At 43.4% G+C, this 27,192-nt stretch overlaps 1 protein-coding gene across 11 annotated transcripts in view; it reads right to left on the bottom strand.

Annotated features, from left to right (window-relative positions):
• GOLGB1 (golgin B1) overlaps nucleotides 1–27,192 on the bottom strand; it is a 127,145-nt gene that overhangs the window by 46,598 nt on the left and 53,355 nt on the right. For all 11 annotated transcript variants that reach the window (XM_075063931.1, XM_032803433.2, XM_075063949.1 and 8 more), the window contains 4 exons: nucleotides 24,515–24,605; nucleotides 23,268–23,341; nucleotides 16,672–21,893; nucleotides 13,325–15,275 (listed from right to left, as the gene is read on the bottom strand). In XM_075063931.1, the coding sequence (XP_074920032.1) occupies nucleotides 13,325–15,275; nucleotides 16,672–21,893; nucleotides 23,268–23,341; nucleotides 24,515–24,605 (7,338 nt within the window). The remainder of the gene's footprint in view (nucleotides 1–13,324; nucleotides 15,276–16,671; nucleotides 21,894–23,267; nucleotides 23,342–24,514; nucleotides 24,606–27,192) is intronic.

Raw genomic sequence — 27,192 nt, 5'->3', positions numbered from 1 at the left:
TCCTGCTCTGGAGCAATATCATGGTCACTTGGTATTCTGGGCTGTTGCAAAGAGGTCTATGGTAGGGAATCGTTTGCATACTGTATGTATAGCACTGGGATATAGCTCCCATTCGTGGCTCTGTGCAAAATCTCGGCTTAAGGCTCTTGAGTTTTGGCATCCCAGCAGGTAGGATGCCAACATGTGGATGTTGTTGCTGATGCACCAATTTCAGAGCCATATCACTTCTGTGCATATGGATTGCGAGCGTGCACCCCTTTGGCAGTTTATGCAAGACATGTACACTACATTGTCCATGAGGATCCTGATGGCTTTGTTTCTTAATAGAGGTAGAAAGTGACTGCATGTGTGGCGGACTGCTATTAGCTCCAGCAAGTTTATGTGCATGTTGGACTCCGAAGGGGACCATCGGCCTTGGACTGTGTTGTTGAGTAAAATGAGCTGCCTAACCTATTAGAGAGGCATCTGTGGTGATTGTCATTATTGGGGTCCTTTGTAGAAATGAGGCCCCTGTGCAGATGTTTCTTGATTGTGTCCACCATCTGAATGAGTCCTTTACCTTCCTCAGCATCATGAGCCGTCTGCTTAGGCGGAGCCTGTGTGGAGAATACACTGTTTGAAGTCAGGCCTGCAGGCAACTCATGTGAAGTCTGGCATGTTCGACAACAAATGTTGCTGCTGCTATATATCCTAGTAGCTGAAGACATGTCCTGGTCAATATTTGTGGACTGTCTGTCACTGTTGAAATTAAGTCGATGAGTCTGGTAAAGAGTGGTTGAGGTAGTGTTGCTGTTGCACAGATGAGGCAAGCTCCAATAAATCCTAGTATTTGGATGGGGGTCAGTGTAGATTTCTGCCTATTTATTTGTAGCCCTAAGTTTGTGAAGAGTATTATTGCGCTCTGTGTGGCGCTTATTGAAGAGGGATAGGGAAAGAGGGTGAGTAGATGGGATAGAGGTAAAGGGGATGGAATAACTGTTTTGGATAATTTCCAAAACCCATCTGTTGTGATAGTGTTCCAGACTTGCTAAAATGGTGGCAGATGATCTTTGAATGGACGGGAGACAGTTTCTGTTTCTTGAGTTAGAGAGTATGGTGGTCTCATGCCCGTGACCACACCTTCAAAATTGTTGTCTCAAGGTGGATTGCTGGGATGGCGAGGGTTGATTTTGGTTTTGCCGACATCTGGTTAGTCTTTGTTTATGCCATTGGTCGTACTGTCTGTGGGCTTGTGTGTACAGCGGTGAATAAAATATCTGGATATAATACCTGCCCTATTTCCTTTTATTTGCAGATGTGTAGATGCCCAGAGATTTTAAGGTTGCCCTTGAGTCCTTAAGGGTGTGGAGGGACTCATCTGTTTTAGCCACAACTAACTTTGGGCCTTCGAAGGGCAGATCCTCGACACTCGACTGGACTTCCCTGGGAAATCCCAAAAGATGTAGCCAACATGCATGGCGCATGACAACAGATGTTGCGATGGATTGTGGAGCTGCGTCTGCAGAGTTAAGTGAGGCCTGTAGTGCCGTCCTGGTGATATTAGCCTTGAACTGTTCTTTTTTATCCTCAGGTAAATGGTCAATAAATTCTGACATTTTTGAGAAAACTTTGAGAGTACATTTGGCCAGTAAAGCCTCGTTATTCGCTATATGAAATTGTAATGTGGCAGAAGAATATATCTTGAGATCGAAGAGGTCTAGCCTCTTCTAGTCTTTGTCACGTGGGGTTGCTCTGGTGTGGTGCTGTTTCCCCCTCATTTACCGCCTCCACTACCAAGGAGTTTGGCGCGGGGTGTGTAAATAAAAATTCTGCTCCCTTAGATGCTATGTTGTACTTTCTGTCCTATCTTTTGCACGATAGTGTTGCAGTTGCGGGTGTCTGCCAGATGGTTTTGGCAGGTGTGACGTTATTGATATAAACTGGGACCATATAGAATATGGGTTGCAACCAAGGTTCTGTAGTGGCACCAAATTATATGTAAAGGGGGTCATATAAGGTGTCTAAGACCAGGTTATGGGTTACTGGTTATGATTATAAAAATTATATAGGTTCTAAGACCGAGGTTTACGATTACTGGTTATATTATGCTGTTCTGTATGTCTGTTTATCATATCGTAGTTGAAGTTATGAAAATCGTCGGGCTGATGTGCATTGTCTGTATTTCCCAAACTTGTTTTCTGTGTTTACTGGAAAAACTTCAGGACACGAGCTGGCTGTTCAGACTCTGCTGTAGCCTGCTTGATGGCTCATTAGACGCCATTTCCACTACACAAAATGTGACCCATCAGAGAGAAGGGCAGATATGCCCTGTAACTCACGTTGCGAGTCCGAGCAGAAATCAGATGGGCCCATTGGGACTGCCTAACTCCATTTTGCTGTACACCTTTCCACAAGTGGAAAGTAAGTAGGCAAAACAAAGGAATGTTCTTACAGCACCTGGAAGTCTATCTAATAAGGCGAAAGGCACTCAGTTCTCCATTTTTTTTTTGTTTTTTATTTTTTCTTTGTTTTTGTCTCAAATCCTGTCTTCTTACGCTCTGGAGCGACTTTGCTGCAAGCTGAAAAGCTCTACCAACAAGGGACTGATGACCACATCCAGCGGGGGATGTACTCCCAGAGAACTCATGAACCAGCGAGTTCACTTCCATTCTCTGCTTACAAGCCTGATACGTAAGGACTTATGCCATTACTGTAATGTAATTGATTCAGTTTAACACATTCTAAGCTGCTCATCTCTCATCTTTTTCCTTTTAAAATGTGTAATAAAATTATACCTTTAGATTTTAGATATACTATAAGGATTAGGCGAACAGCGTGATTTGTGGGTAAGGAAATCTGACGGGGTTATATGTGACCCTGGGTCTGGGGTCTGGTCCTTTGGATCAAGAGAGAACACTTTTTCCCCCCTGTACTGGTGTGTTGGTTTTCATAACCATTCATAATTATCCCCCCTCAGGACTGTTGATGGGAATGGTGGTGATACTGAAGACTGGAGGGACTGGGTGGTAGAGAACTGAGGTCTAAGGAATTGCTTGTGTTGTTGCATTAGCCAGTGTGGGGGTGAAAGTGAGCTTTTGTCTGGCGTTTGGGTTGCCTTAGAGGTGGAAAAACCCCAGCCTTGGGCTGTGACTGCCCTGTTTGAGCAATTGGTCCTGATTTGGTACTCTCAGTTGGGTCCCGCCAAAACCACATCGTCACAGCAGGCTCCACAATAGCATCACTGATCAGTAGCACAATCTTTGTTTAGGTCGATGTTTGGAGTATGTCTAACAGTTTATGTTGTCACTGCAGCACCTCTTTGAGGGATATGTCCAGTGACTCTGCCACCCTTTTAAAGAGTTCCTGGAACTGCCTGAAGTCATCCCCTGTGGTAAGAAGTGGGGGCATTATCGTTTCTTCTGGTGACAAATATGACAAGTTAGGCAGTGGTGAGGCTTCCTGATCTGAGATTTCCTCCAGTTTCCTCAGTCATTTCTTCCTGTGTCTTTAAGGGCGGTGGGAGAGGTGGTGATGGCGATTGTGGAGCTCTTGATCTTGATGGACGAGGGGCCCTCTGATTCCGGAGTTAAGAAGGCTATCAGGTCTGTATGTTGCAAGAACTGATGTGGCACCGAGAGCGTCGGTGCCAGAATGGGCATTGCTGGCAGTGCCTGCTTTGGGTCTTTTACTCTCTGAGTGCTCATGGTGCCAGAGGGATCTGGTGCTTCAGAGACCGACATACTCAGTGTCAACGGTACAGAGGACGACTTGTTAGGAGGCGATTGCTTTTTCTTAGTGGATTCCCAGTGAAGTGAAATCTGAGTCTGGTTTGTGTGTGGCATTTTTAGGTACAGCTCCTTTTGTGGAGGTTGTTGAGGCAGGACCTCTGTCAAAGGCTGCTAATGGTGACCACTGGCCTGGAGGAGTCCTCAACTCGGGGTCTGAGGCGGGTCTCAAGCATTTCTCCATCATCAAAAGTTTTAATTGTAGGTCTCTCACCCTCCTTGTTCTAGCTGTAAGGTTTCGGCAGCGTGGACACTTTTGGGGAATGTGAGTCTCACCGAGACAGTGGATGCAATGTGCGTGTCCATCCGAGATCAGAATTGATAGTCTGCAAGTCAGACAGCGTTTAAAGCCGGGTGATCCAGGCATGCCAGAGAGACACTGTTTTTGCTAAAAGGGAGTAGTAACTTGGAAGGATTTTAACTTATCTTCCTACTCTAAGGGGATAGAGGAGAATAATTTCTTTTTGGATAAAGAATAAAGAAGTAAGGGTAATAACCCTGATAATTAACTACTACAAGCTATGTTTTCTAATGGTAAATGAGGTGCTGCTAAGTTGTTCCAACTCAAGCCAAAGACAGTAGAGAAGGAACTGAGGGAGAGTTGGTTGTGCGGTGCTATGTAACTGCCTTGAGTGGCACAAGACTGTGAGGAAGTCTCTGGTTTCAGGCACAGGGCGCACAGATACCTAAAATGGAGCACCCACAGGGATATTCCTTGAAGAAGAATAACTGGCTAGGCAGCAGTACTGCAGAAAAGAAGGTGGGGGTTATAGTGAATATGAGTCAGCAGTGATGATGCTGTTGAGAATAATGCAAAATGTCATTCTGGGACATATTAACAGGAATGTCATATTAAGACATGGGAGGTAATTGTTCTGCTCTACTTGGCATCGGTGAGGCCTCAGGTGGAGTACTGTGTCCAGTTTTGGGCATCACACTAAGAAAGAAGTGGAGAAACTGGAGAGAGTGTCAATTTTTTTGATAAGATGCTTAGAAACATGACCAATGAGGAAAGGTTGAAAGAACTAGGAATGTTCTTTCTAGATGTCCAGATGTCTAGATGTCCAGCTAATAGGCCTAGAATGACCCAAGTCATAGCTCAGTGGTTTTTTATAAAGAGGACGGTAATCAATTGCTCTCCATGTCCACAGAGAGTAGGACAAGAAGTAAATGGCTTAATCTGCAGCAAGGGAAACTTAGTTTAGACATTACAAGAATAGTTAAGCACTGGAACAGGTTACCTAGGATGTTGTGGAATCCCCATCATTGAAGGTTTTTAAGAACAAGTTAGCTAAATCTTTAAGGTATGGCCTAGGTATACTGAATCCTGCCTGAGCTCAGATGAATGGACAATATGGACTGTTCAACATCTTTTTTAATTATCTGGATGATGGGATAGATTGCACCCTCAGCAAGTTCACAGATGACAGTAAGCAGAGTGGAGAGGTAGATATGCTGGAGGGTAGGGATAGGGTCCAGAGTGACCTAAACAAATTGGAAGATTGGGCCAAAAGAAATCTGATGAGGTTCAACAAGGACAAGTGCAGAGTCCTTCACTTAGGATTGAATAATCCTATGCACTGCTACAGGCTGGGGACCGACTGGCTAAGCAGTCGTTCTGCAGAAAAGGACCTGGGGATGACTTACAAGGAGAGGCTAAGGGATTTGGGCTTGTTTAGTCTGCAGAAGAGAAGAGTGAGGGAGGATTTGATAGCAGCCTTCAGCTACCTGAAGGGGGGTTCCAAAGAGGATGGAGCTCAGCTGTTCTCAGTGGTGGAAGATGACAGAACAAGGAGTAATGGTCTCAAGTTGCAGTAGGGAAGGTCGAGGTTGGATATTAGGAAACATTATTTCACTAGGAGGGTGGTGAAGCACTGGAATGGGTTACATAAGGAGGGGGTGGAATTTCCACCCTTATAGATTTTTTCGGTCTAGCTTGACAAAGCCCTAGTTGGGATGATTTAGTTAATGTTGGTCCTGGTTTGAGCAGGGGGTGGACTAGATGACCTCCTGAGGTCTCTTCCAACCCTAATCTTCTGTGATATGACCTCTTGCACTCCTTTCCTGCCCTGAAATTCTAGGGTTAGCCCTTTCGGATAGCAAGCTGCACTGGGAGCTCATGTTCACCTGATTAAAAAAGACTTGAGGGTTGCGGTAGATAGAGTCACTGCTTCTCAGGAGAGAGTCCCCCATCTTGTATGTATTGCCTACATTCTTTGTTCCTAGAGATACATATTACATTTTGTAATATTAAAATGCATATTGTTTGCTTGCATTCAGCTTAGCAACAGATCAATGATCTGTCCTCTTCATTATTTACCACTCTCCCAATCTTTAGGTCATTGCAAATTTCATCATTAATGATTTTGTTTTCTTCCAGGTCATTGATAAAAATGTTAAATAATATAGGGCCAAAACTGATTCCTGTGGGACCCCCCCTACAAAAGCACAATATCAATGATTAGTTCCCATTTACAGTAACATTTCAAGACCTGTCATTTAGCCAGTCATTCATCCATTTAGTATATGCCATGTTAATTTTATAACATTCTAGTTTTTTAATCAAAATGTGGTACCAAGTCAAATGCTTTACAGAGGTCTATTACATCAACACTATTACCTTTATCAACCAAACGTATCCTATCACAAAAAAAGAATCAGGTTAGTTTGACAGAATCTATTTTCCATAAACCCAAGTTGATTTGCATTTGTTATATTACTCTCCATTAATTCTTTACTAATTGAGTCCTGTATTAATTTTTTGTTTGTTTGTTTTAAAAGGATTGATGTCCAGTTAATAGGCCTAGAACGACCCAAATCATCCCGTTTACCTGCTTTAAATACTGGCACATTAACTTTCTTTCAGTCTTCTAAAACTTCCCACTGTTCCAAGAGGTAGTGAATATTAACATTAGGGTCCAGTGAGCTCCTCAACCTGCTGATTTGAACATGTCTAACTTTAGCAGCTGCTGTTTAACATCTTCCTGAGATATTCACAGAATCATAAGGTTAGAAGGGTTATATCAGGGGTCGGCAACCTTTCAGAAGTGGTGTGCCGAGTCTTCATTTATTCATTCTGATTTAAGGATTCACGTGTCAATAATACATTTTAACGTTTTTAGAAGGTTTCTTTCTATAAGTCAATAACATATAACTAAACTATTGTTGTATGTTAAGTAAATAAGGTTTTTAAAATGCTTAAGAAGCTTCATTTAAAATTAAATTAAAATGCAGAGCCCCATGGACTGGTTGCCAGGACCCGGGCAGTGTGAGTGACACTGAAAATCAGCTTGTGTGCCGCCTGGGGCACCCATGCCACAGGTTGCCTACCACTGGGTTATATAGTCTAATCCCCTCCCAAGATGCAGGATTTGTTCTCTTTAAACTATCCAAGACACATGGCTATCCAGCCTCCTTTTGAAAACCTTCAGCGAAGGAGTTCCACAACTTCCCTAGGCAGTCTGTTCCATTGTCCTACTGTTCTTACAGTTAGGAAGTTTCCCTTGAGATGTAATCTAAATCTGCTATGCTGTAGTTTGAACCAACTGCCTCTCGTCCTGCCCTCTTTGGCAAAAGAACAACTTTTCTTTTTCTTTTTTATGGCAGCCTTTCCAGTATTTGAAGAATGCTATCATATCCCCTATAATCTCCTCTTTTGCAAACTAAACATACCTAGTTCCTTCAGCCTTTGCTCATATGGCTTGCATCATGGAGGATAGGTCCATCAATGGCTATTAGCCAGGATGGGCAGGGATGCAAAACTATGCTCTGAAATGTCCCTAGCCTCTGTTTGCCAGAAGCTGGGAATGGGTGACAGCTACTGAGATCACTTGATGATTACCTGTTCTGTTAATTCCCTCTGGGGCACCAAGCATTAGCCACTGTCTGAAGACAGAATACTGGGCTAGACAGACCTTTGGTCTGATCCAGTATGGCCATTCTTGTGTTCTTATTTCATTCCTTTGAACATCTTTGTCACTCGCCTCTGAACCCTTTCCAGCTTTTCTACATCCTTTCTGTACATTGGTGACCAAAAATGGACACAGTACCTCAGCTGAGGCCTACCCAACGCCCAGTGAAGTAGTAATGTCTCTGTTAATGCAATCTAAAATTGAATTTGCTTTTTTTGCATCATCACCACATTGTTGATTCATATTGCCGTTGTGATCCGCCAAAAGTCCCAGATCCTTCTCAGCAGTGCTGCTGCCAACCCAGTTTTCTGTATTTGTGCATTTGGCTTTTCTTCCCTAAATGTAGCACCTTACATTTGTCTTGGTTAAATTTCATTTTGTTGTCTATACCCCAGTTGTCCAATTTATCAAGATCCCTCTGAATTTTAGCTCTATCCTCCAAAGTATTAGCAACACCCACCCACCCAGCTTTGTGTCATCTGCAAATTTGATCAGTTTGCTCTTTATACCTACATGCAGGTCATTAATAAAGATATTAAACATTGGACCCAGAACAGATCCCTGTGGAACTCCACTTGAGACCTCCCTCCAAACGACATTATTCCATTAATAGTGACTCTTTGTTTGCAGTTGTTTAACCTATTATGTATCTACTTAATGGTAGTTCTGCCAAGCCCACATTTCTCCAGCTTACTCATCAGAATATCATGTGGGACTGTGTCTAAAGCCTTGCCGATGTCTAGGTATATATTCACCGCATTCCCCCTATCCACTAAATTAGTTACCCTGTCAAAGAAGAAAATCAAGCTGGTTTGGCATGATTTGTTCTTGGTAAATCCATGCTGGCTGCTTGTGACTACCCCTTCATCTTCCAGGTATTCACAAACTGAATGTTTTATACACGGCTTCCCAATTATCAAAGTCAGGTTGACTGATCTATAGTTCCCTACCTCCTCCTTTCCCCTCTTTTTTAAGATGGGCACCATGTTAGCCCTTCTTGTCTTCTGGGACCTGTCTTGTCATCCTTGAGTTTGTAAATATAATTGCCACTCACTCAGATTTCTTCAGCGAAATCCTTCACTACCCTTAGATGAATAGCATCTGGTCCCGCTGATTTGAATTCATTCAAATTGGTCAGAAGATCTCTGACATGTTCTTTACTTATTCAAATCTGCATCCTTACCCTTTAGTGTCTATGTTAACTTCGCTAGTCATCCAGTCATGTTATTTTTTGTGAGAAGACTGAAGCAAAACAGGCATTCAGCAACTCTGCCTTCCTATCATCTCCCATTACCAATTCACCTTCTCCACTGAGCTGCAGACCCACACCATATTAGTGGAATAGAAAGTCTTTCATCACCCATTATCATAAGTTAGGATTACATCATTTTTTCCCCAAATACAGAATAGAAATATTTATTGGACTCTTCTCTTTTTTCTGCATTATTATTGATAATTCTATCATTTCCATCCAATAATGGACCAATACCAGTGTTGGGATTCTCTTTGTTTATAATATACTTAAACTCCTTCTTATGATCCTTAAATCTACTAGCCATAGATCTCTTGTGTTCTTTTGCTTCCTATGCACATTGGAAAAAATAACCCCAACTATACACACAATATGGTGGGGGCTAATTTAGCTACAACGAGTCAGGAAAAAGATCTTGGCGTCATCGTGGATAGTTCTCTGAAGATGTCCACATAGTGCGCAGAAGTGGTCAAAAAAGCAAACAGGATGTTAGGAATTATTAAAAAAGGGATAGAGAATAAGACTGAGAATATATTATTGCCCTTATATAAATCCATGGTAAGCCCACATCTCGAATACTTATCTCACTCACTCAAAAAAGATATTCTTAGCACTAGAAAAGATTCAGAAAAGGCACTAAACATGATTAGGGATTTGGAGAGGTCAATTGAGGAAAGATGTAACAGAGCCTAGCGTCCTCTGTCAAGCTTGGAAAGAGGGGAAGGGGATGAGAGGTATTACAAATTTGGTGTTGGAGAAGATGGATAAGGAAAGTTACTTATTATTCCATAGATACAAGAATTTAGGGTCTCAAATGAATATCTGTGCGGTTAAACAAATAAAAGTGAAGTTCACACAACGCACAACAGTCAACTTGTGGAACTCCTTACCTGAGGAGGTTGTGAAGGCTGGGACTATAACAATATTTAAAAGGGAACTGGATAAATTCATGGTGGCTAAGTCCATAAATGGCTATTAGCCAGGAAGGGTAAAGAATGGTGTCCCTAGCCTCTGTTCATCAGAGGATGGAGATGCAAGGCAGGAGAGAGATCATTTGATCATTGTCTGTTAGCTTCACTTCCTCTGGGGCATCTGGCATTGGCCACTGTCGGTAGACAGATACTGGGCTAGATGGACCTTTGGTCTGACCTGGTATGGCCGTTCTTATGTTCTTAAGGCATAAGCAATACCATTCCTCTGGGGTCAGAGGCCTGCAGCTGGCTGGCTAATTAGCCTAACCTGTGCACCTGGGGAAAGATCTGCAAATTTAACTGGCTGATCCTCATAGAAGGAGAAGCAGAAAATGGAAGGGGATTGCAACATTTAGCTAGAGGCTGGAGCAATTGCTGGGAGGAGTGGTGCCAAGAAACCAGTGGACAGAAGGGAGATTGGGGAAAGTCCTGTTAAAATGTCTCTGAGGTAAAAACCAGGAATTGTTGGGTTGATGAACTCGTAGGATGAGGGAAAGACTTGGAGAAAGGGAATTTCTCTTCAAAGTCTGTACCGGTTGAACCTCTGAAGCTTTGATCCTATTTCCACTAAAGTCTTAAAATAAAACCCACAGTAATTAATCTGCCCAGAAACTACCTTCCCTGGATTCTGAGAGAGGGTCCAGGCAGAATTTCCCCAGGGAGGGAGTGGGTTCAGCTAGCACAAGCATGAGTCCAGCCAGAACAAAGTGTTGTAAGGTAGGGCTCAATCCTGTATGCTTTCTTTATCTTTTTTTTTTTTTTTTTTTTTTTTTTACAATTTCTAACTTATTTATATTGATAACAATTAACTTTCCCATTTCATTCATATATATATATTTCAGGTTTTTGTTTTTTTGATAGTGGCCTTCACCTCCCTTCTAAGCCAGGCTGGTCTTTTAACCAGCATGGCCTTCTTTCTCAGTTGTCGATTTCTGTGTCTCTAGTAAAGTGCTCTTAAACAATTCCTAACTATCATAAGATTTTTGTTTACATTATTCTTCCCAGTAGTTGTTTTCAGCTTTGTGAAACTTTCTTTAAAACAAGCATCAAGTTTTTTATATATATAACTGGCTACAACTTTACAAGTGTGTATATATGATACTGGTCCTTCCTTGTTTTCTGCTAAAATACATTTAAGCATTTTCCTACCGTCACTTGAAGTTATTGCTATAGGGATGTTATATAAATGTAAATGGCAGGGATTTGATGAGACACTCTCTTTGGAGAGCCCTGGACTAGAGTATCTGTTTACACATTAGAACCTCAGACTTATGAACACCAGTGTTATGACCTGACCAGTCAACCACACGCTATATTTGGAACCGGAAGTACACAATCAGGCAGCAGCAGAGACAAAAAAAATGACAAAGGAAACTGTTTCTGTGCTTGTTTCATATAAATTAAGATAGTTAAAAACAGCATTTTTTTTGTCCATAATAAAGTTTCAAAGCTGTATGAAGTCAATGTTCAGTTGAATTTTTTGAAACAACCACCATAACATTTTGTTCAGAGTTACAAACGTTTCAGAGTTATGAACAACCTCCATTCCTGAGGTGTTTGCAACTCTGAGGTTCTACTGTATAGTCTCATCCAGGGCATACCATAAGTTCGAGGGAAGGCATCTGGACCAGTGTCCAATAGGCAGAGACACCAGCTCTTTTAGATAATTTTTTATATCCTCGTGCTATAAAGATCTGGACCCAAAATTGAGGCACGGAAGTGTCAAAGGATCTTGTGATAACTTCAATCTAATTCTGTTCTACTCTATTCAGGTATTCATGCCACATCCATCATCATATATCTAAGAATATCCAACAAGGAGATACATAGGCAGATCCTTGAAATTTTGCAACAAATTTCACAAAACATGGATTGGATTTTGAAACCCCTTGTACTAGTCTCCAAAACACTTTGGGAGACTGCCAAGAAAGGCACTGTGGTAAGTGAAAAGTAGTGCTGAGACATCTGCTCTGCATGAGACAGTATATGGATATAGTTTAAGAATAGATTGAGTCCTCTATTTTACACCCTACTGATAAAATGTAGTCTCTGAATTTCACAGACCAATCCTTTACAGGATAAGTAAATATTCCCAAATACTTTGCTGGAAAAATGTTGAGAAACTTTTGCCGAGGAAATATTTTACAGAAGAAAAATAAGTCTTTTTCTGCAATTTGATTCTGACAACCAATGTCCTCAGGTAACACATTATAGTCCCAGAATCTGCATACTGTGGACACACAGACTGCTTACTGAGGTAACGGACTCTCCAGCTAATGTGTTCAATTCTGGGTATCACTGTGTACTAGAAAGACAACAAACTAAATCAGGAGGAAAGATTAAAAGAGCAATGTAGGTAGAAGCTCGGCAAAGCCGCAACTGAGGGGAGACAGAATAGTCTACGAATATGTAAACACCACAGAAAAGGAGGCGTTATCTAGTGTGGTACCGGCAGGGGTGGCTCTAGGCATTTTGCCACCCCAAGCACGGCAAGCAGGCTGCCTTCAGCGGCTTGCCTGTGGGAGGTCCCTGGTCCCGCAAATTCGGTGGCAGACTCTGGGAGGTCCGCCGAAGCCATGGGACCAGCGGACCCTTCACAGGCATGCCACCGAAGGCAACCTGCCTGCTGCCCTCGCAGTGACCGCCAGAGCACCCCCCCATGGCTTGCCGCCCCAGGCACGTGCTTGGCGTGCTGGTGCCTGGAGCCGCCCCTGGATACAGGGGTTGTAACTTGGACTAACTGAATGAACTAAAAAGCGAAAATTAAGGATTAATATGAGGAAATAGTCTTCCCGACAGTAAGGTCAGGTCAGGTCATCATCATTTAACATTTGTATGGCAATAGTGCCTAGAGACATCAACCAGATTGGGCCCCATGGTGTGCCTCTAGGCCTCGATGTTAAATGATGACGATGACCTTACTGCCATGAAGACTTTTTCCTAATATTCAGCCTTAATTTTCCCTTCTTATTTCATATACATATGTGAAGTGACAGTCTTTGGGGCAAGACGAAACAGGTAGATGAGACAAACAAGGGGTTCAGACTGAGGTCTGGGGACATGGGGTATGAAGTTGTGCAATGGTTTCCCAAAGAAAAGGGCATTGCTTGGAACGTCTAACATTAGATTGGATCAAAAACTATGATGTACTGAACTGGCCCTCTGGATATGGGCTGGGCAAGTTGACAAGGTTTCCCCACCTCTAATTTTTATGAGTCTATGTTTGAAAATCAAGTTTGTTATTTTAAAGTTAACAATGGAGTCACAACAATGGTATACGAGAAGTGGTTGTATGTTTTTACATTTCAAATATCAGACCTAGATCTCATGGGTTTTAAGGAAAATTCTAAAGAGAGGCCCTAATGAAACATTAGGAATTTTACCGTCAACATTTCTAAAGGTGGGAGAGCAGGAAAGAGAACTTACCAGTCTGTCTCTGTCATCTTGTAAGGAGGACAATGCCTTCTTCAGGCTCTGCACTTCTCCAGGGCTGGTGGAAGAGTTCACTGCTGTCTGCTGCTTCACTTCCTCCACCCTCCGTGCTTTGTTCAATTCACTCAACAGACGGTCTCTCTCATCCTGTAGGCTTGCCATGGCCCTAGAGAAAGACTTTACCTGGCTGGAGGACTCCTCCAGTTCTAAAGACAAGCGGAAAAGCTCTTCGTCTTTGACTCTGAGCTGCTGCTTAAGTTCCTCAAGCTGAAATAACAGGCCTTTTTTATCATCAGTGTTCTTCAGGGCTGTCAATTCAGACATCAGAGAGTCTCTCTCTCTGGCAGTGGAGTGCTGCTCTTCCTGTAATTGAGCCATCTCCTTCTGGAGGCTCTGTACTAGACACTGCTGCTTCTCTAAGTCTGCAGAGTATTTCTTTCCCAGCACCTGAAGCTCTTCATTGGTTTGGTCCCAGCTATCCTGGAGAGAGCTCATGGACTTCCCAAAAGACTGAATTTGGGCTTTCAGATCTTTGTTTTCCTCTGTGACTGTAAGAAGTTTCTGTTCCATTTCCATCAGGTCCATTGCCAGCTCTGCTACCCTCTCTTCTGCTGTTTCAGTTTCATTCCTCATTATCCCTGCATCATGATGTAGGTGCTTCAGTTCACTCTTAAGTTTGTCCTCAGCCTCTCCCACTTTCTCGGCTGCATTCCTTTGGACATGGACCAGTTCCTCCTCTAGTTCTGCTACCCTCTTCTGTGTGAGAGCAAGCTTACTGCTCAGCTCTTGCACCTCCTTCTCCCGATCTTTTAATTGTGTCTCCAGCTCCACGATGAGTCTCCCTTCACGTAAAGCTGTCATCTCGCTCTGAATCTGAGAGAGAGAGAATGTCATGTTCTCAATCTCTTTGGACATGCTTTGTTTGTCCTCTTTCAGGGCTTCCACACACTGCCTGAGATCTTCCACAGCATGCTCAGACTCCTTCAGATGCCCTTCTATGTTGACCTTTTCATTTTCCAGCACTTGGATTCGCTGAAGCTGTGTTTTGAGGAGTTGTTTTCGCTGGGAATCCTTTATTGAAATCACCTGGTTCAGGTCCTCCCTATACCGCACGAGTTCTGCATCCAGTTTGGCATTTTCAGAGTTGAGGTCATCCATCTGGCTATGGAAGCTTCGAATTTCCTCTTTGAGCTTGTTGTTCTCCACAGCAGCCTCTTGAATCAACTGGTCTTTCTCCAGGATTATAACAAGATGACGCTCTTCCAGCTGTTTATAGTCTCTCAGCAAGCGGTCTCTGTCATCCTGCAGAGAAGACATGCATTTGGTGAAGGAAGCCAGCTGCGCCTTCTGCTGCTTACTTTCCTCTCTGGTAATCTTCATTGTTTCCATGAGATGATTAACCTTGTCCAGTGCTTTCTCTCTCTCATTTTCCAAGGTCACTTTCTCTTCTTCCTTCTTGCCCAGCCTGTCCTCCAACTTTTTAACCTCTTCACTGTGTTGCTGCTGTAACTCAGATACAACAGTCATGACTGCCTCCTCCTTGGCAGCCAGTAGACTGATAATCTTCTGGTCTTTGGCACCAATTTCTTTGTGCAGCTTGTTTGTCAGGTCCTTGGATGCCTGAAGGTCAGCCTCAAGCTGCTCACAGTTGAATTTACAGTTCTGGATGCTGGCCTCTTGTTGCTTGACCATGCTTTCCATTTCTTCTCTTGATACCTCAGACTTAGTGAAGGAGTTATGCAAATCAGCAAGCTGGTCTCTGAGGCACTTGATTTCTGCATCCAGCTTCTGCAGTTCATTTTGAGAGTCTGTATACAGTCTCTGATACGCTTCTAACTGAGACACAAGCCCTTTGTTTTCCTCCTGCAGCATGTCAGACATCTTTTGATGCTGCTGAATTACTCTCTGAGACTCAGACTCCCAATCCTGTTTGTTGTGTTCCAGACTGAAAAACAGTCAGTAGACTATTATAAACAAATCTACAACACATCCCAATATCCAAATTTGTATCCCTTATAGTAAACTGCAAGATCTACTAGAGTTAAGGTTTAAAGTTTGACTAACTGCTCTAAAATCCAATTACTTGGACTTCCTTGAAATCTGGTGCGCCTCATGAGAGCACCTCTCTTCCCTACTACCCACAAATGGGGGCAGGTGATACGGTAGGGGATAGGAATTGGAGAGGGGACATGGGGATGAGTGGCAGGGAGGCAGAGGAAGAATAGAGACAGGGTGCCTACCAGCCCACATTCTCTTCTGTTGTGTGTGCATGTATTAAGATCTGTGGTGCTGAAACAATTTGTATAGTAGAGGTTCTGAGAGCCATTGAACCAAATTGTAAACTCTGGATATGATGGAGACCACTTCAAGCCAGGGGGTGTTGCCACACCCCTAGTTCCAGCATCTATGAACAGGATCTTGGGTGGGTGCTGTGACTGTATGGGGGCTCTGAGACCCTTTTTCCCACCCTGTGAGCCAGGATCTGGGGAAGCCCTGGACCTCTAGCCAGGGAGTTGAGAACAGGCACATTGGAAGCATGCATCAAGAACACTGCTGAGAATGGGGCAGGGAGTTGAGACTAGGCACGTCTGACACATATCATAGACTCTCCAGCCCTGAGGTGGGGAAGAGGAATGTAACATCCACTGACATTAATGGAGCAGTTCATACATCTCAAAAGTCTATAAAAGCTTCGTTGTGCTATTCCCTGTAAAAAGAGCACTGTCAATTTAAAAATCCTATCTGGTGAAATAAAACTTTACCAATGTTACTAAGAAACAGTCAATTATTAAAATGTAGACACTAAAAACTCACGTACTCTTCGCATTTTAAGCCAGATGTTTACTTTCGCCATCTCTCTGATCTTAAGGAATGTCATTTAAATTACAGTCATATTTGTTTGTCACGCATTTCTCTTGCAAGTTCTCATTGCTACAGTGTTTAGGTTGCAAATACTACAGAGAAAGGTTTATTTGTTTCTAAACAATTTTCTATTGGAATTTTTAACATCATGGTACATTTCTATTGTCCTTTGACTTTGCAATTCCCCCCACTTTTTTTTTGGATCAAACAGGAATTGTTGAATTCTTGAAGGCATCATTGACTTGCTATCTTAGTAACTTCAAAATATAATCAATCACTCTACGCAGCAGAACTTATTTTAAGTTTCATCTTAGTAGAGAAAGACTACAGATGCTTCCCTGCTGACTACAGTCTGTTAAGGTGAATATAAACTACAATCTGGCTTAAAAAGGAGTATCTGCTGATAACTGAGAAATGAGAGATGGAAGAAAAGACCATAACACCGAAGTAACCACCGCTCACTTTCATCTTCTCTTTACCTGGATACATGAATCTGTAGCTCCTCTATATGCATGGACATCTGCCTCATCTGATCCTTTAGAACAGTGCAGGTCTCCTCTCTAGCATGGATCTCCTCTTCCTTCTTTTGAATAGCCTCAGTGAACTTCTTCTCCCATTTTTTGGACTCATCTATCACTCGATCCCTGTCATCCTGGAGAGAAGTCATGCTCCTGGTGAAGGCTGCAAGCTGGGCCAGGTTTTTGTTAAGGCTGCCTTGTAGCTGCTTGGCTTCTTGTTCCCTTCTGTGCAAGGAGTCTTGAATGTCTCTGACAGTCCCTTCCATATAATCTCTCTCTCTCTGCAAAGATGCCAGCTTTTCCTCCATGTTATTTATCTCCTTTGAGTGCCTGTCTTTTTCTTGTCCCAGTCTTCTCTCAAAATCTTCATCTTTTCTCTTCATTTGAATTTTAACATGCTCTTTGCCTGCCTGCAGCTCCTTTCTCACTTTGAGACTGTCTGCTAAAACCCTTGCTGTCTCACTCTGAGTATCATCCAGTAATATTCTGCAGGAAGCCAGCTCTGCTTGTGCTTTTTTGGTGTCTTCACATGCTTTGGCTAAGTTCTCTTTGGCTGCTGCGAGTTCCTTTTGAGACTCACTTTGAACAAACTGCAGAGCTTTAACAGTTCTCTCTAGACTACTGATCTTCTCCTGGCTTTTAATGCAGTCCTTCTGCAACTGCTTCACCTCCTGCTGTTTCTGTTTCAGCAGCTCCTGAAGCTCTTTCGCATGAGTTCTGCTGCCATCTCCCTTCCGAGCACATTTTAGTTTTTCTGCATATTCCTTCTGTGTCTCTGCCTCTGCCTCAGTTTTCTCTCTCACCAGCTGCCACTTCTCCTCCTCTAGCTCATTTACCATTCTTTGCAAGCTCTGGAGCTCAGATTTCAGTTGCTCATTTTTAGTTTGAAGGTCAGCCATGTCTTGTTGATAGTTTCCAATACTTCCGTTAAGTTCTGCTAGCTGATTCATGAGCCTTTCCTCCAAGTCATCCTTCTCTGCCTCCAGTGTTTCCTTCAGCTTTGTCATTCTGACAAGTTGTTCTTCGATTTGTCTGTTAGTTAGTTCCATCTTGGCTACTGTTTCCTGAAGGGTGTTCAGTTCATGGACTTTTGCTGCCACTTGGCTCTCTAAGGCCTTCTTCTCCTCTCCTAAGGTTTCAACACTCCTGAAGATGCTGCCTACTTGTTCTTCTGCAGCCATTCTATTTTCCTCCAGTTCTGTGATTCGCTCTGTAAGCTGAACTATTTGCTGTAAGTAAGTATTAATTTCATCATGTGAGCTGATACCTTCATTTAATTTCTCTTCTGCCTCAGTTACAATGCCTGCTCTAAGAGGCTCTGGAGACTTTGTGCAGGGCCTTAAATCCACTTGATTGTCAGCCACTTCTAGAGGTAATGCTGCTGTGGGAACAGCTTGATTTGCTTCTTCCACTATAGTTTTTTGGACACCATGCTTGGCTGCTGCATCTAGGTTTTCCTTTACCTTGGATTCTGTGCACTGCAATTGGTGCTTTAAGACTTGAACTTCTTGACCAAGAGAACCCTTTTCAGCCATTAATGCTTCAAGTTGAATGGAAAGTGATTGGCACTCCCTCTTAGAGCTCTCTAGTGCCTCTCTAAGACTAGTGCTTGTCAAGAGAGACATATCTCCATCCCTGTTTAGGTCACCCTCTGTAGGGTGCAACTCTGCTCTCAGCCGTTCGTTCTCCTCCTCCAGTTCCAGGATCTTTTGTTGCTTGGATTTTGCAAACTTCCTCATTTTCTCTCTCATTCCCTCCATCTCCTGCTCAGCCTCCTGCAGCTGCTTATCTACTTCTCTTTTCTTAGCCTCAGCACCTTTCAACTTGCTGAAAATGTCTTGCTTTTCCTGCTTGATAGTTTCCAGAACACGATGAATTCGCTCAGCCTCATTACTTACATTCTCATAGGACTGCAAGAGGGTTTCATATTCTTTCTGCAGTTCCATATATTTCTCTTGCCACTCAGAACTCTCAGCAGCCTGCGAACATTTCAAGGATTCAATCTCCTTCTCTAGCTTCTCCTTCTCTTGAGTGATCCCCTCTAGAGCCAGCTTCAGGCTTTCACAAGAGCTATCAAGGTTCTGATTTTCCATTAAAGCTTTGTCAACTTCTGCAATGAGTTTCTCTTTCTCTTCAGTGACACCTACTAACTTTTCTGATAATGCATCTTTTTCCCTATCCCAAGCACAAACCTGGCTCTCCATATCTGCCAACCTCAGAGAAAGATTTTCTATAGTCATTTTGGCAGTAGCCAGCTCCTCTTTTAGAGTCGTGCTCTCTTTAAGTGCCTCTTTTCTAGAGATGAGTGCAGCCTGCAGCTTTCTCTGCACTTGGTTCTTATATTTGGCTTCTTCAGCCCCCTCATCTGGTCTCTGCTGGAGTTCAAGAAGCTCAGCTTTCAGTCGCTTGCTTTGTTCCTCATGCATACTAGTTTGTTTTTCCAGTTGACTGTGCAGAGTCTTGATCAAGTCTTCTTTTTCCAGGAAATCTCTCTGTAACTGAGTAAGAGCTTTGCTTTTCTCCCTTAGCTGCAAGTTTAAGAGTTCAATTTCTTCATCCTTTTCACTCACGAGATTTTTTAGCTCCTCTACTTCTTGTTTAAGTGCCTTCAGATTGTCTTGTCTGGAAACCTCTACTTGACTTTCTTCCAGTTCTGCCTGAAGACTTGGTGCATGGGCTTCCACCTGGTAAGAGGTGCTCTTCAGACCTTCCATCTCTGAGAGCAACTGTGCTATGTGCTCTTGTAGCTGAGTGACTGCTTCTGATTTGCAAGCAAGATCACTTTCCAAATGACTGACTGTGAATTCTAGTTCATCTTTTTTGGTCTGCAGATTCTTGAGCTCTGCCTTAAACTCTTCCACAGAAACATCTGTCTCCTGTAAGAGGTTATTTGTTTTAGTATTTTCTACTTCCAAGCATGAAGACTCAATCCAGCCTTGGCTCCAGTCAGAATGCTGTACATTTCCTGCAAGCTCTTGTGTTACATCAAGTACAGACTCAGCTGATCTTTGGAAATGGATGTCTGGCAGAGAATGGCTCTCTGTACACTCTCTCTGTGCTTGGAGTTGTCTGAGCTGATCTTGGATGTTTTCCTTCTCTTTGCTTTGCTTACCAAACTGTTCTTGTAGGAGATTGTAATCATCCTTCTGCTGTTTCAGCTGCTCTCTGTGGTGTCGATCTTTTTCTTGAGCCTTCTTTATAGTGTCCTTACGGGAAGTCAGTGCTTCCTGAAGCTTCTTTTGAAGTTGATCTTTTTCTTGTTCAAGGGCTGAGATTCTTTCTTTCAGGGCAGAGTTATGGTATTCTTCAAACCCTGCAGCAGCTGGACTGTTCACCTCATCCTCTTTAGAAGCAGCTGGGTCAGAACCTTCTAAGCACTTATTGGCTGTGATAAGTTTCTGGATGGCTGACTGGCTTTCCATAATTTCAGCCTTCTCTGAATCAATTAGGTTGGTCTTATCCTGCAAACTTTTCTTCATCTCCTCAATCAGAGCCTGTAACTGTGCTTCAGCTGCTTCCTTCTCCAGCAAGTCCTTCTGGATGCTCTGCAGCTCAGCTTCCCTTTCAGAAAGCAACTGCATGAGAGACATCTCTCTGGCTTGGCTTTCAGGAGTCACGTCTCCCTCTGCATTTAGGCCACTTGCTGTAGTACCTTCCACTCCAACTTTCTGAGCTTCTGCCCCAAATGTCCCTCTCACTTGCACCAGCTCATTCTCCAGCTTGTTGACCTTCTTCAGAAGTTCCTTTCTGTTGATGAGAGCTGCCTGCAGCTTTCGCTTCACTTGTTCATTTTCTTTTTTGAGATGCTCCAGTTCACTTCCTAGCACCTCTCTCTCCTTACACACTGCTGCCATCATCTCATTCTGCTGCTCAGACCCCTCGCATTTCAAACACAAGTCTTCTGCTTCTCCTGTTTGTCCCATGTGCTGGTCTCTTATTGCCTCAGTTTTCAGCAATAAGCTCATCTGCTCTTTAAGGCCCTTTAGCTCACTCACCAGAGCAAATTTCTCTTCATTCAGCTGGCCTATTTTCGCAGACATTGTGATGCTGATTTCAGTCACCTGCTGATCCCTCTCCAGTAAAGCTTGCTGGAGGTTCTCTTTATCCCCAGTCCGTTCAGCAAGAAGCTGTTCTAGCCTTACTGTGTCAAGCTCCTTTGAGACAATGCCTTGGGTAAGCTCCTCTGTCTTGACTGTGTTCTTCCTCAGATGTTCTTGCAGATCAATCACTTCACACTCTGTCTTCTGGAGCTGGTTTCTCAGACTTTTTGCTAGAGCATCCTGTTTCGAAAGCTGAAGCTGTGCCTCATCCAGGTCCTTTTGCAAAGCTTCAATTTTTATCTCTTTGGATTTATATTCATTTTTCAGGCTCTGGATTTGTTCTTTCAGTAGACTGTGCTGTAGAGTTCTGCTTTCACAGTCAGACAGCCTCTGCTTTTCTGAATCCATTAGATTTCCCTCAAGCTCCTTTAGTTCTGTTATGGTACAAAGCTCCTTCATCTGAGACAGGAGCTGATCTCTCTCTTCAGTCAGAATATGCAATGCACTGTTAGAGTTCTCTGCATTTTTCCTGCATGCTTCTACCAGCTGGGTTAGCCTATTTATTTCTGCCACTTTCTCTTCTGAGTCTTTCTTATACAATTCCTCTGATTTCTGCAGACTTGTTTGCAGCTCCATAATTTTTCTTTGCAACTGTGTCAGCTCCTGAGGCTGAGAAAGACCAAGCTCTGTAGTTGCTGCAGAGAGCCCTCCTCTAAGCCCTTGCACTGCATCCATTTCCCCTCCACTGTGGGTGATATGCTCCAGGGGTACTTCTGGGAAGCTGTTTGTCTCTTCCTGAAGCACAGAGGTTTTCTGCACTTCCTCCACCGTCAGCGAGCTGCTGCTCAATTCACTCTGGATAGATGAGGTCTTTTGTCCTTCTCCCTCAAGGAATCTTGGCTGGAATCTTCCTCCCATAACATTTATTTCTTCCTCTGCCCAGTTCATTGCAGGTGTTTGGCTTCTTGGATCCAGGAGCTGTCCCTTCAGAAATGATATCTCTTCTTGAGCTTCCCTCAATTCCAGCAGCAAGACTGACAGCTCTTTATGTTTCGCTGCAGAAAGATACTCCACAATGCCAGCTGGGCCACTTTCTTCAGCAGACTGCCCACTGCTGCGTCTGGGTGGTTCCTCTGTATTGGTCTAGAACAAGAAAAAAAGAGCTAGTCTCAAATAAACCACAATTCTCTTGAACCCCATGAGAGGGCTGTCTTACCCTGTATCTGGATGCCTCTGCCTCATTTTCCCACTTTGCTGATACCATAAAATGTACACACTTTACATGTTGCAGCTAAGGTTCCCATTTCTTTGGCTGTTTATTGGAACATAAAGGTATTCAAGGACCTTTACGGCAGTCCTCTTCAGGTCCTTTTATATCCTTCCCAATTACCCATGTCAGAGCTTCAGGGATTGGCTCTGAGCGCCCTGCCATAGGCTGACTTGCTAGTTCTCAAGACGCCCATAGTTTCTCTAGATCCCTGCAGAGACAGACTCTAAAGCATTCTTCTCTTCCTGTGCCTCTCCCAGGTCTCCCTGCAGGCCTCTTCCACCAGTATCTTCCTGGGCTCCTGTCCCAGATCCTTCTGGGTAGGGAGCTCTCCTGGTACCACTTCGAACAGAGTTTGTGTGGGGAGATCTATACCAGGTCTTTCCCAGCTTCTGGTTTAACCGTACTACATGAGAGGAACTTATTTTTTACTTCCTGCCTTGATTATTTGACCAGTTACATGACCCTTTCTAATTGTCTTTTACAGTGATTACAAGCAAGTGCTGCCATTCCAAGGGCAAAAGGGTTCATTCTTTCCCTGCTAGTGCAGGGAAAAGGTCAGCATACCCAGTCTCACATCTTCAGTACAGGAATCAAGGAATCGCCACATTGGGATTGGGTGTGGGAAGAAGGGTAAGCTCAGCATGATAGGAACTTCAGACCAGAAGTGTAACCAGACTCCTGTGAGAGGTCTTGTTCACACACAGCATCAAATTCTTAACCATTTTAGCATCCTCTGCCACTTCTGTTGCTGGGCTGTAAGCCAGATAGGCTCAGTGGGGACCAAACCCCTGTTTATAGGGCTCTAAAACAAGAGGCTTGTTCCCTATTCTGTGTCTGATGCCAGGATCAGAGGGCTAAATAGGACATGTGGACCAAGGTATTTGCTCTTATTCAAGTAGCATTCCTTGCGGTCTTGCTCTCTTCTGGAGATAGGGGGGCAATGAATCCTCCTCAGAGCCAAGGGTGGAGGTCACCTGTCCCCGCATCCCCTCTTATTTATGCTTTAACTCCCCATAACATTAATGTTCTGGTGTTGCAATGGCTGTGCTGCTGTCAAGCTGGACTGATTAAAAAGGAATGATTAAAGAGAGCTAAATACACAGAGCCTTGCTCAGCACCATAATAGCACCATCAGTTGTGTGATTGTGGAAGCTCTATAATTTGAGCCTTTTCAAACTAGATTGGACATTATCTAGACTATAGACTTGTCTAACTTTGTGATAGAACCTATATTGCCAAGGTCATACCTGGGTTAGAGCCATGGTATCTTCAGATGGCTGAGGAGATTGTGGTTCATTATTCACTAGTGCTGCTGAATGACCTAGTGACAAAATACATGCATTTCACCAGCAGAAAATCCAGATCCACAGCAAGCCAGTGAGCAGATGCAAACAGATCCAGACACATGGGGCTAGAGCTTCCTCAAGTCCTCAAGAAGTGAGAGGAGAAGAGAGACAGACAGTGGTGCCCTACGGCAGGCTCCCCTCACCCTCCAGACCTAGCAGCTTATACCTTTGACTGGGGTACCACATGGTGCAGGACCTTGCTTAACTCGTGGGGATGGAGTGAGTTGGAGAAAGGGAACCAGGGCAGGCTCCCACACCAGGATTCAGCAAGTCCATTCCCCTCTCTGAAATAACAGCCTTCTCTTGCTGCCAGCTAAAATAGTTAGTCCTGAAGTTCAGGCGGTAGCACATAACAGAATTAGTTTTTACCTTTTGCTTTAAACCCCCCACAGGAAATTAAAAACAAAAAATTATGTTAAAAACACTGAGGCGGCAAGTCATGCTCTTGAATGTTAGGAAATGCGAGATTTATGGTTTCCCATGCACTTTAATTCTGCTCCCTTTTGCATGTGCATTATGATACAGTCTTTACTTACATAATCACATGCTATTTTTTCCACAGGACACCTGTTTCATTCAGTGCAGGACACATAAGTGGACAGATTTAAGAAAAACTAAATCTGGTATTTTTTAATTTTCACGAGCTTGACTGTGCAACCTAAATAACATTTTTAACATTGTTTTATTTTTATGTAAGAATCTTACTAGACAAGATGGACAAAGGAGGGAAAACAGAGGCACGAAGAGGGGAACTGACTTGCCCATGGTCACACAGCACATTAGTGACAGAGCAAGGAACAGAATGAAAATCTCCTGACTCCCAGCCCAGTGTCCTATCCATTGGACAATGCTGCCTTGTACCTTTCCTATATACTATCTCAGACTCTGATCCTACCAACCCTTCTCTCTCCTTTTTATCTCAGAGGCCACCTCACAACCCAATATAAAAATCTTCCTCCCCACTGTGCCACCTCAGATTTACTCCCTCTGTCTCCCCATGTATAGTATCAGAACCTTCCTCTTTCTGTACAGCTTCTGAACCTGATCTCAAAATCCCGCTCCCTGAATCACTTCAGACCCTTCCATGAAGCCTCATAGCCTCTCCCCAGCTGTGCAGCCTCCTAACTTCTCCAATTCTGTGACATTACCATCAGGCTCAGGTAAGCAGTATCCAGAGCAGGATGGTCCTTCTTGAGTGAGCAAGTCCAATAACTTGGAATCAGTTCCAGTGCTGTCAGTCTATTGAAAAACAAAGATTGGTTGGTTGGTTTGTTCACAGCTGTAATCATCACCCTTGGACTCAGCTGTTTTAGCTGCCTGGCACACTGTTTGACCACTCTGAATCCTGCTACTTTAAGAGCTACATCTGCAGCCTAATGGAGATACAAAACATCGTATAAGATACTAGATAAAAGCCTGAATGCAGATCTCAGTGATCTATCCAGTTAACCCTCAGGGCACCAAGAAATATCAACATCCTAAGCACCTCCCCCACCACATCCTATATGTGACCCCTACATTCCTTCTCTCCAAAAAGGAGCAACTCCACTTTCCTATCCTTCCATCATCTTCCTTCAACACACCAGATGAGGGCCTTTCCGAGCAGGCAGAGCATCCTGTGACCTTAACAGGCCAACTCAGATTAAAGCCATAGATTAATTCACTTATGGGTGAACATCAAAGTGTTAAGTGTCCTGGTATATGTGGAGCATTTCACTTGTGTGTGCATATCAAAGAACATAAGAATATAAGTACTGTCATACTGGGTCAGACCAAAGGTCCATCTAGCCCAGTATCCTGTCTTCTGACAGTGGCCAATGCCAGGTACCCCAGAGCAAATGAACAGAACAGGTAATATCAAGTGATCCATCCATTGTTGCCCATTCCCAGCTTCTGGCAAACAGAAAAAATGTTATTGTCTTCACTTACCTATAACCTGTTGTTTACTATCGTATTACATTATGTATACCCGGTAATTAAATAACCCTAGATTTAAGTGTGTGTTAGTGTTAAGATGTAAACATACTGGATATGTAAACTTATTGAAGAGTGACAAAAGATTGTTTCTGGTTATCACATTGTGTTTATATTAGGTTCACCCATTGCACAAGATTGGAGTCTTGGAAATGTAAAAGATTGCTAACTTCAGAACATGGGTTGTTGTGCTCGACAATGGAAGTTCACAGACTCTGCATTTAATCAACAAAAGAAGAGCCCATGTTGTGATGAAAAAATTTGACAGATTGCTTTCCAGAGAAAGCAGCTGTAAGAATGGATAAAAGGATTGATCCTGTATCTCTGAACTGTTTTGGATTCTAGAAGGGCGGACTACTGAACAAGTAGACAAGAGATCCCTCGAATTACCCTGGTCGATCCTGAGGAACTTTTGGAAAACTAGCAGATCACTATGTCTCTATCATCATTTTGGACTTACCAACTGACTCACCTGTTAATTTATTTTACCTGCTTTAACCTCTACATAACTCTAATTTCTTTTCTTACTGATAAAACTTTAGTTTGTTTACTAGAGAAATCGGCTTCCAGAATTGTTTTTGGTGTGAAGTCAAGACTATTCATTGATCTGGGTAAGTGACTGACTCTTTGGGGTTGGGAATAACCTAATGTGATGTGGAATTTGGTGTAAGAGACCATTATCACAAAGTCCAATTTGTCTGAGTGGTAAGGCAGGCTAGAGAACCTAAGTGGACTGTTTGTGACCCCATGGTAAGACTAATACAGTGATCCAGAAGTGCACATTTGCTATTGGCTTAATGAAATCTATTTATAGGATACAACATCAGTTTGGGGTGTCTGCCCTGCTTTCTGACAGTCTGACTTGAAATTGGCACTCATTGTTGCGAAGCCACTTCAGACAGTGTGACAACTGGTGTAGTCAAACAGGATTCACATGTCACAGGCCAACTGGCTTAACAATTAGAACCCAATGCTATTTAAAGTTTAAATTTGATACTGAGAGTTTTAAGAGTTAAAGATTAGTCACAATGAGTGAACCACAATCATATGAGCATCTTGACTTGAAAGACCTTAAAAAATTATGTAAAGAAAGGGGTTTATCCTTTGGAAAGAAAACCTCAAATCAGGAACTAGGAGCTTTGCTGATGGACTTTGACCAGAAGGCTGGGACTCAGCCACCCCATGACCCAGATGCTGCTACAGCAGAAGTGGTCTGTATGCATATCCTGGCAGATGATAAAGCATGGGAGCATGAAATAAAGATTGAGAGATACTTCATAGAATCATAGAATATCAGGGTTGGAAGGGACCTCAGGAGGTCATCTAGTCCAACCCCCTGCTCAAAGCATGACCAGTGAGGGAAGGTATAGTTCAGTGGTTTGAGCATTGGTCTGTTAAATGCAGGGTTGTAAATTCAATCCTTGAGGGAGGCATTTAGAGAACTGGGGTAATAATCTGTCTGGGGATTGGTCCTTCTATGAGCAGGGATTTGGACTAGATGACATGCTGAGGTCCCTTCCACCACTGATATTCTGTGATTCTACAACTAAATTATCTCACCCAGGGCTTTGTCAAGCCTGACCTACGTGCTCCACACAGTCATGCAGGGGTTTAAGGAGGTATAAACAGGGCCGGCTCTAGCCATTTCGCCGCCCCAAGCACGGCGGCACGCTGCGGGAGGTGCTCTGCCTCTCACCGGTCCCTTGGCTCCGGTGGACCCTATGGAGGGTCCGCCGGTCCTGCAGCTCCAATGGACCTGCATGCCTGCGGATGCTCCACTGGAGCCGCGGGACCAGCGGACCCTCCGCAGGCACGTCTGCGGGAGGTCCACTGGAACCGCCTGCCGCCCTCC

The sequence above is a fragment of the Chelonoidis abingdonii genome, chromosome 1, assembly GCF_003597395.2.
Source record: "Chelonoidis abingdonii isolate Lonesome George chromosome 1, CheloAbing_2.0, whole genome shotgun sequence".
Taxonomy (NCBI): Eukaryota; Metazoa; Chordata; order Testudines; family Testudinidae; genus Chelonoidis; species Chelonoidis abingdonii.
The sequence above is the reverse complement of the archived record's forward strand: the minus strand, read 5'-3'. Positions and strand labels throughout refer to the sequence as shown.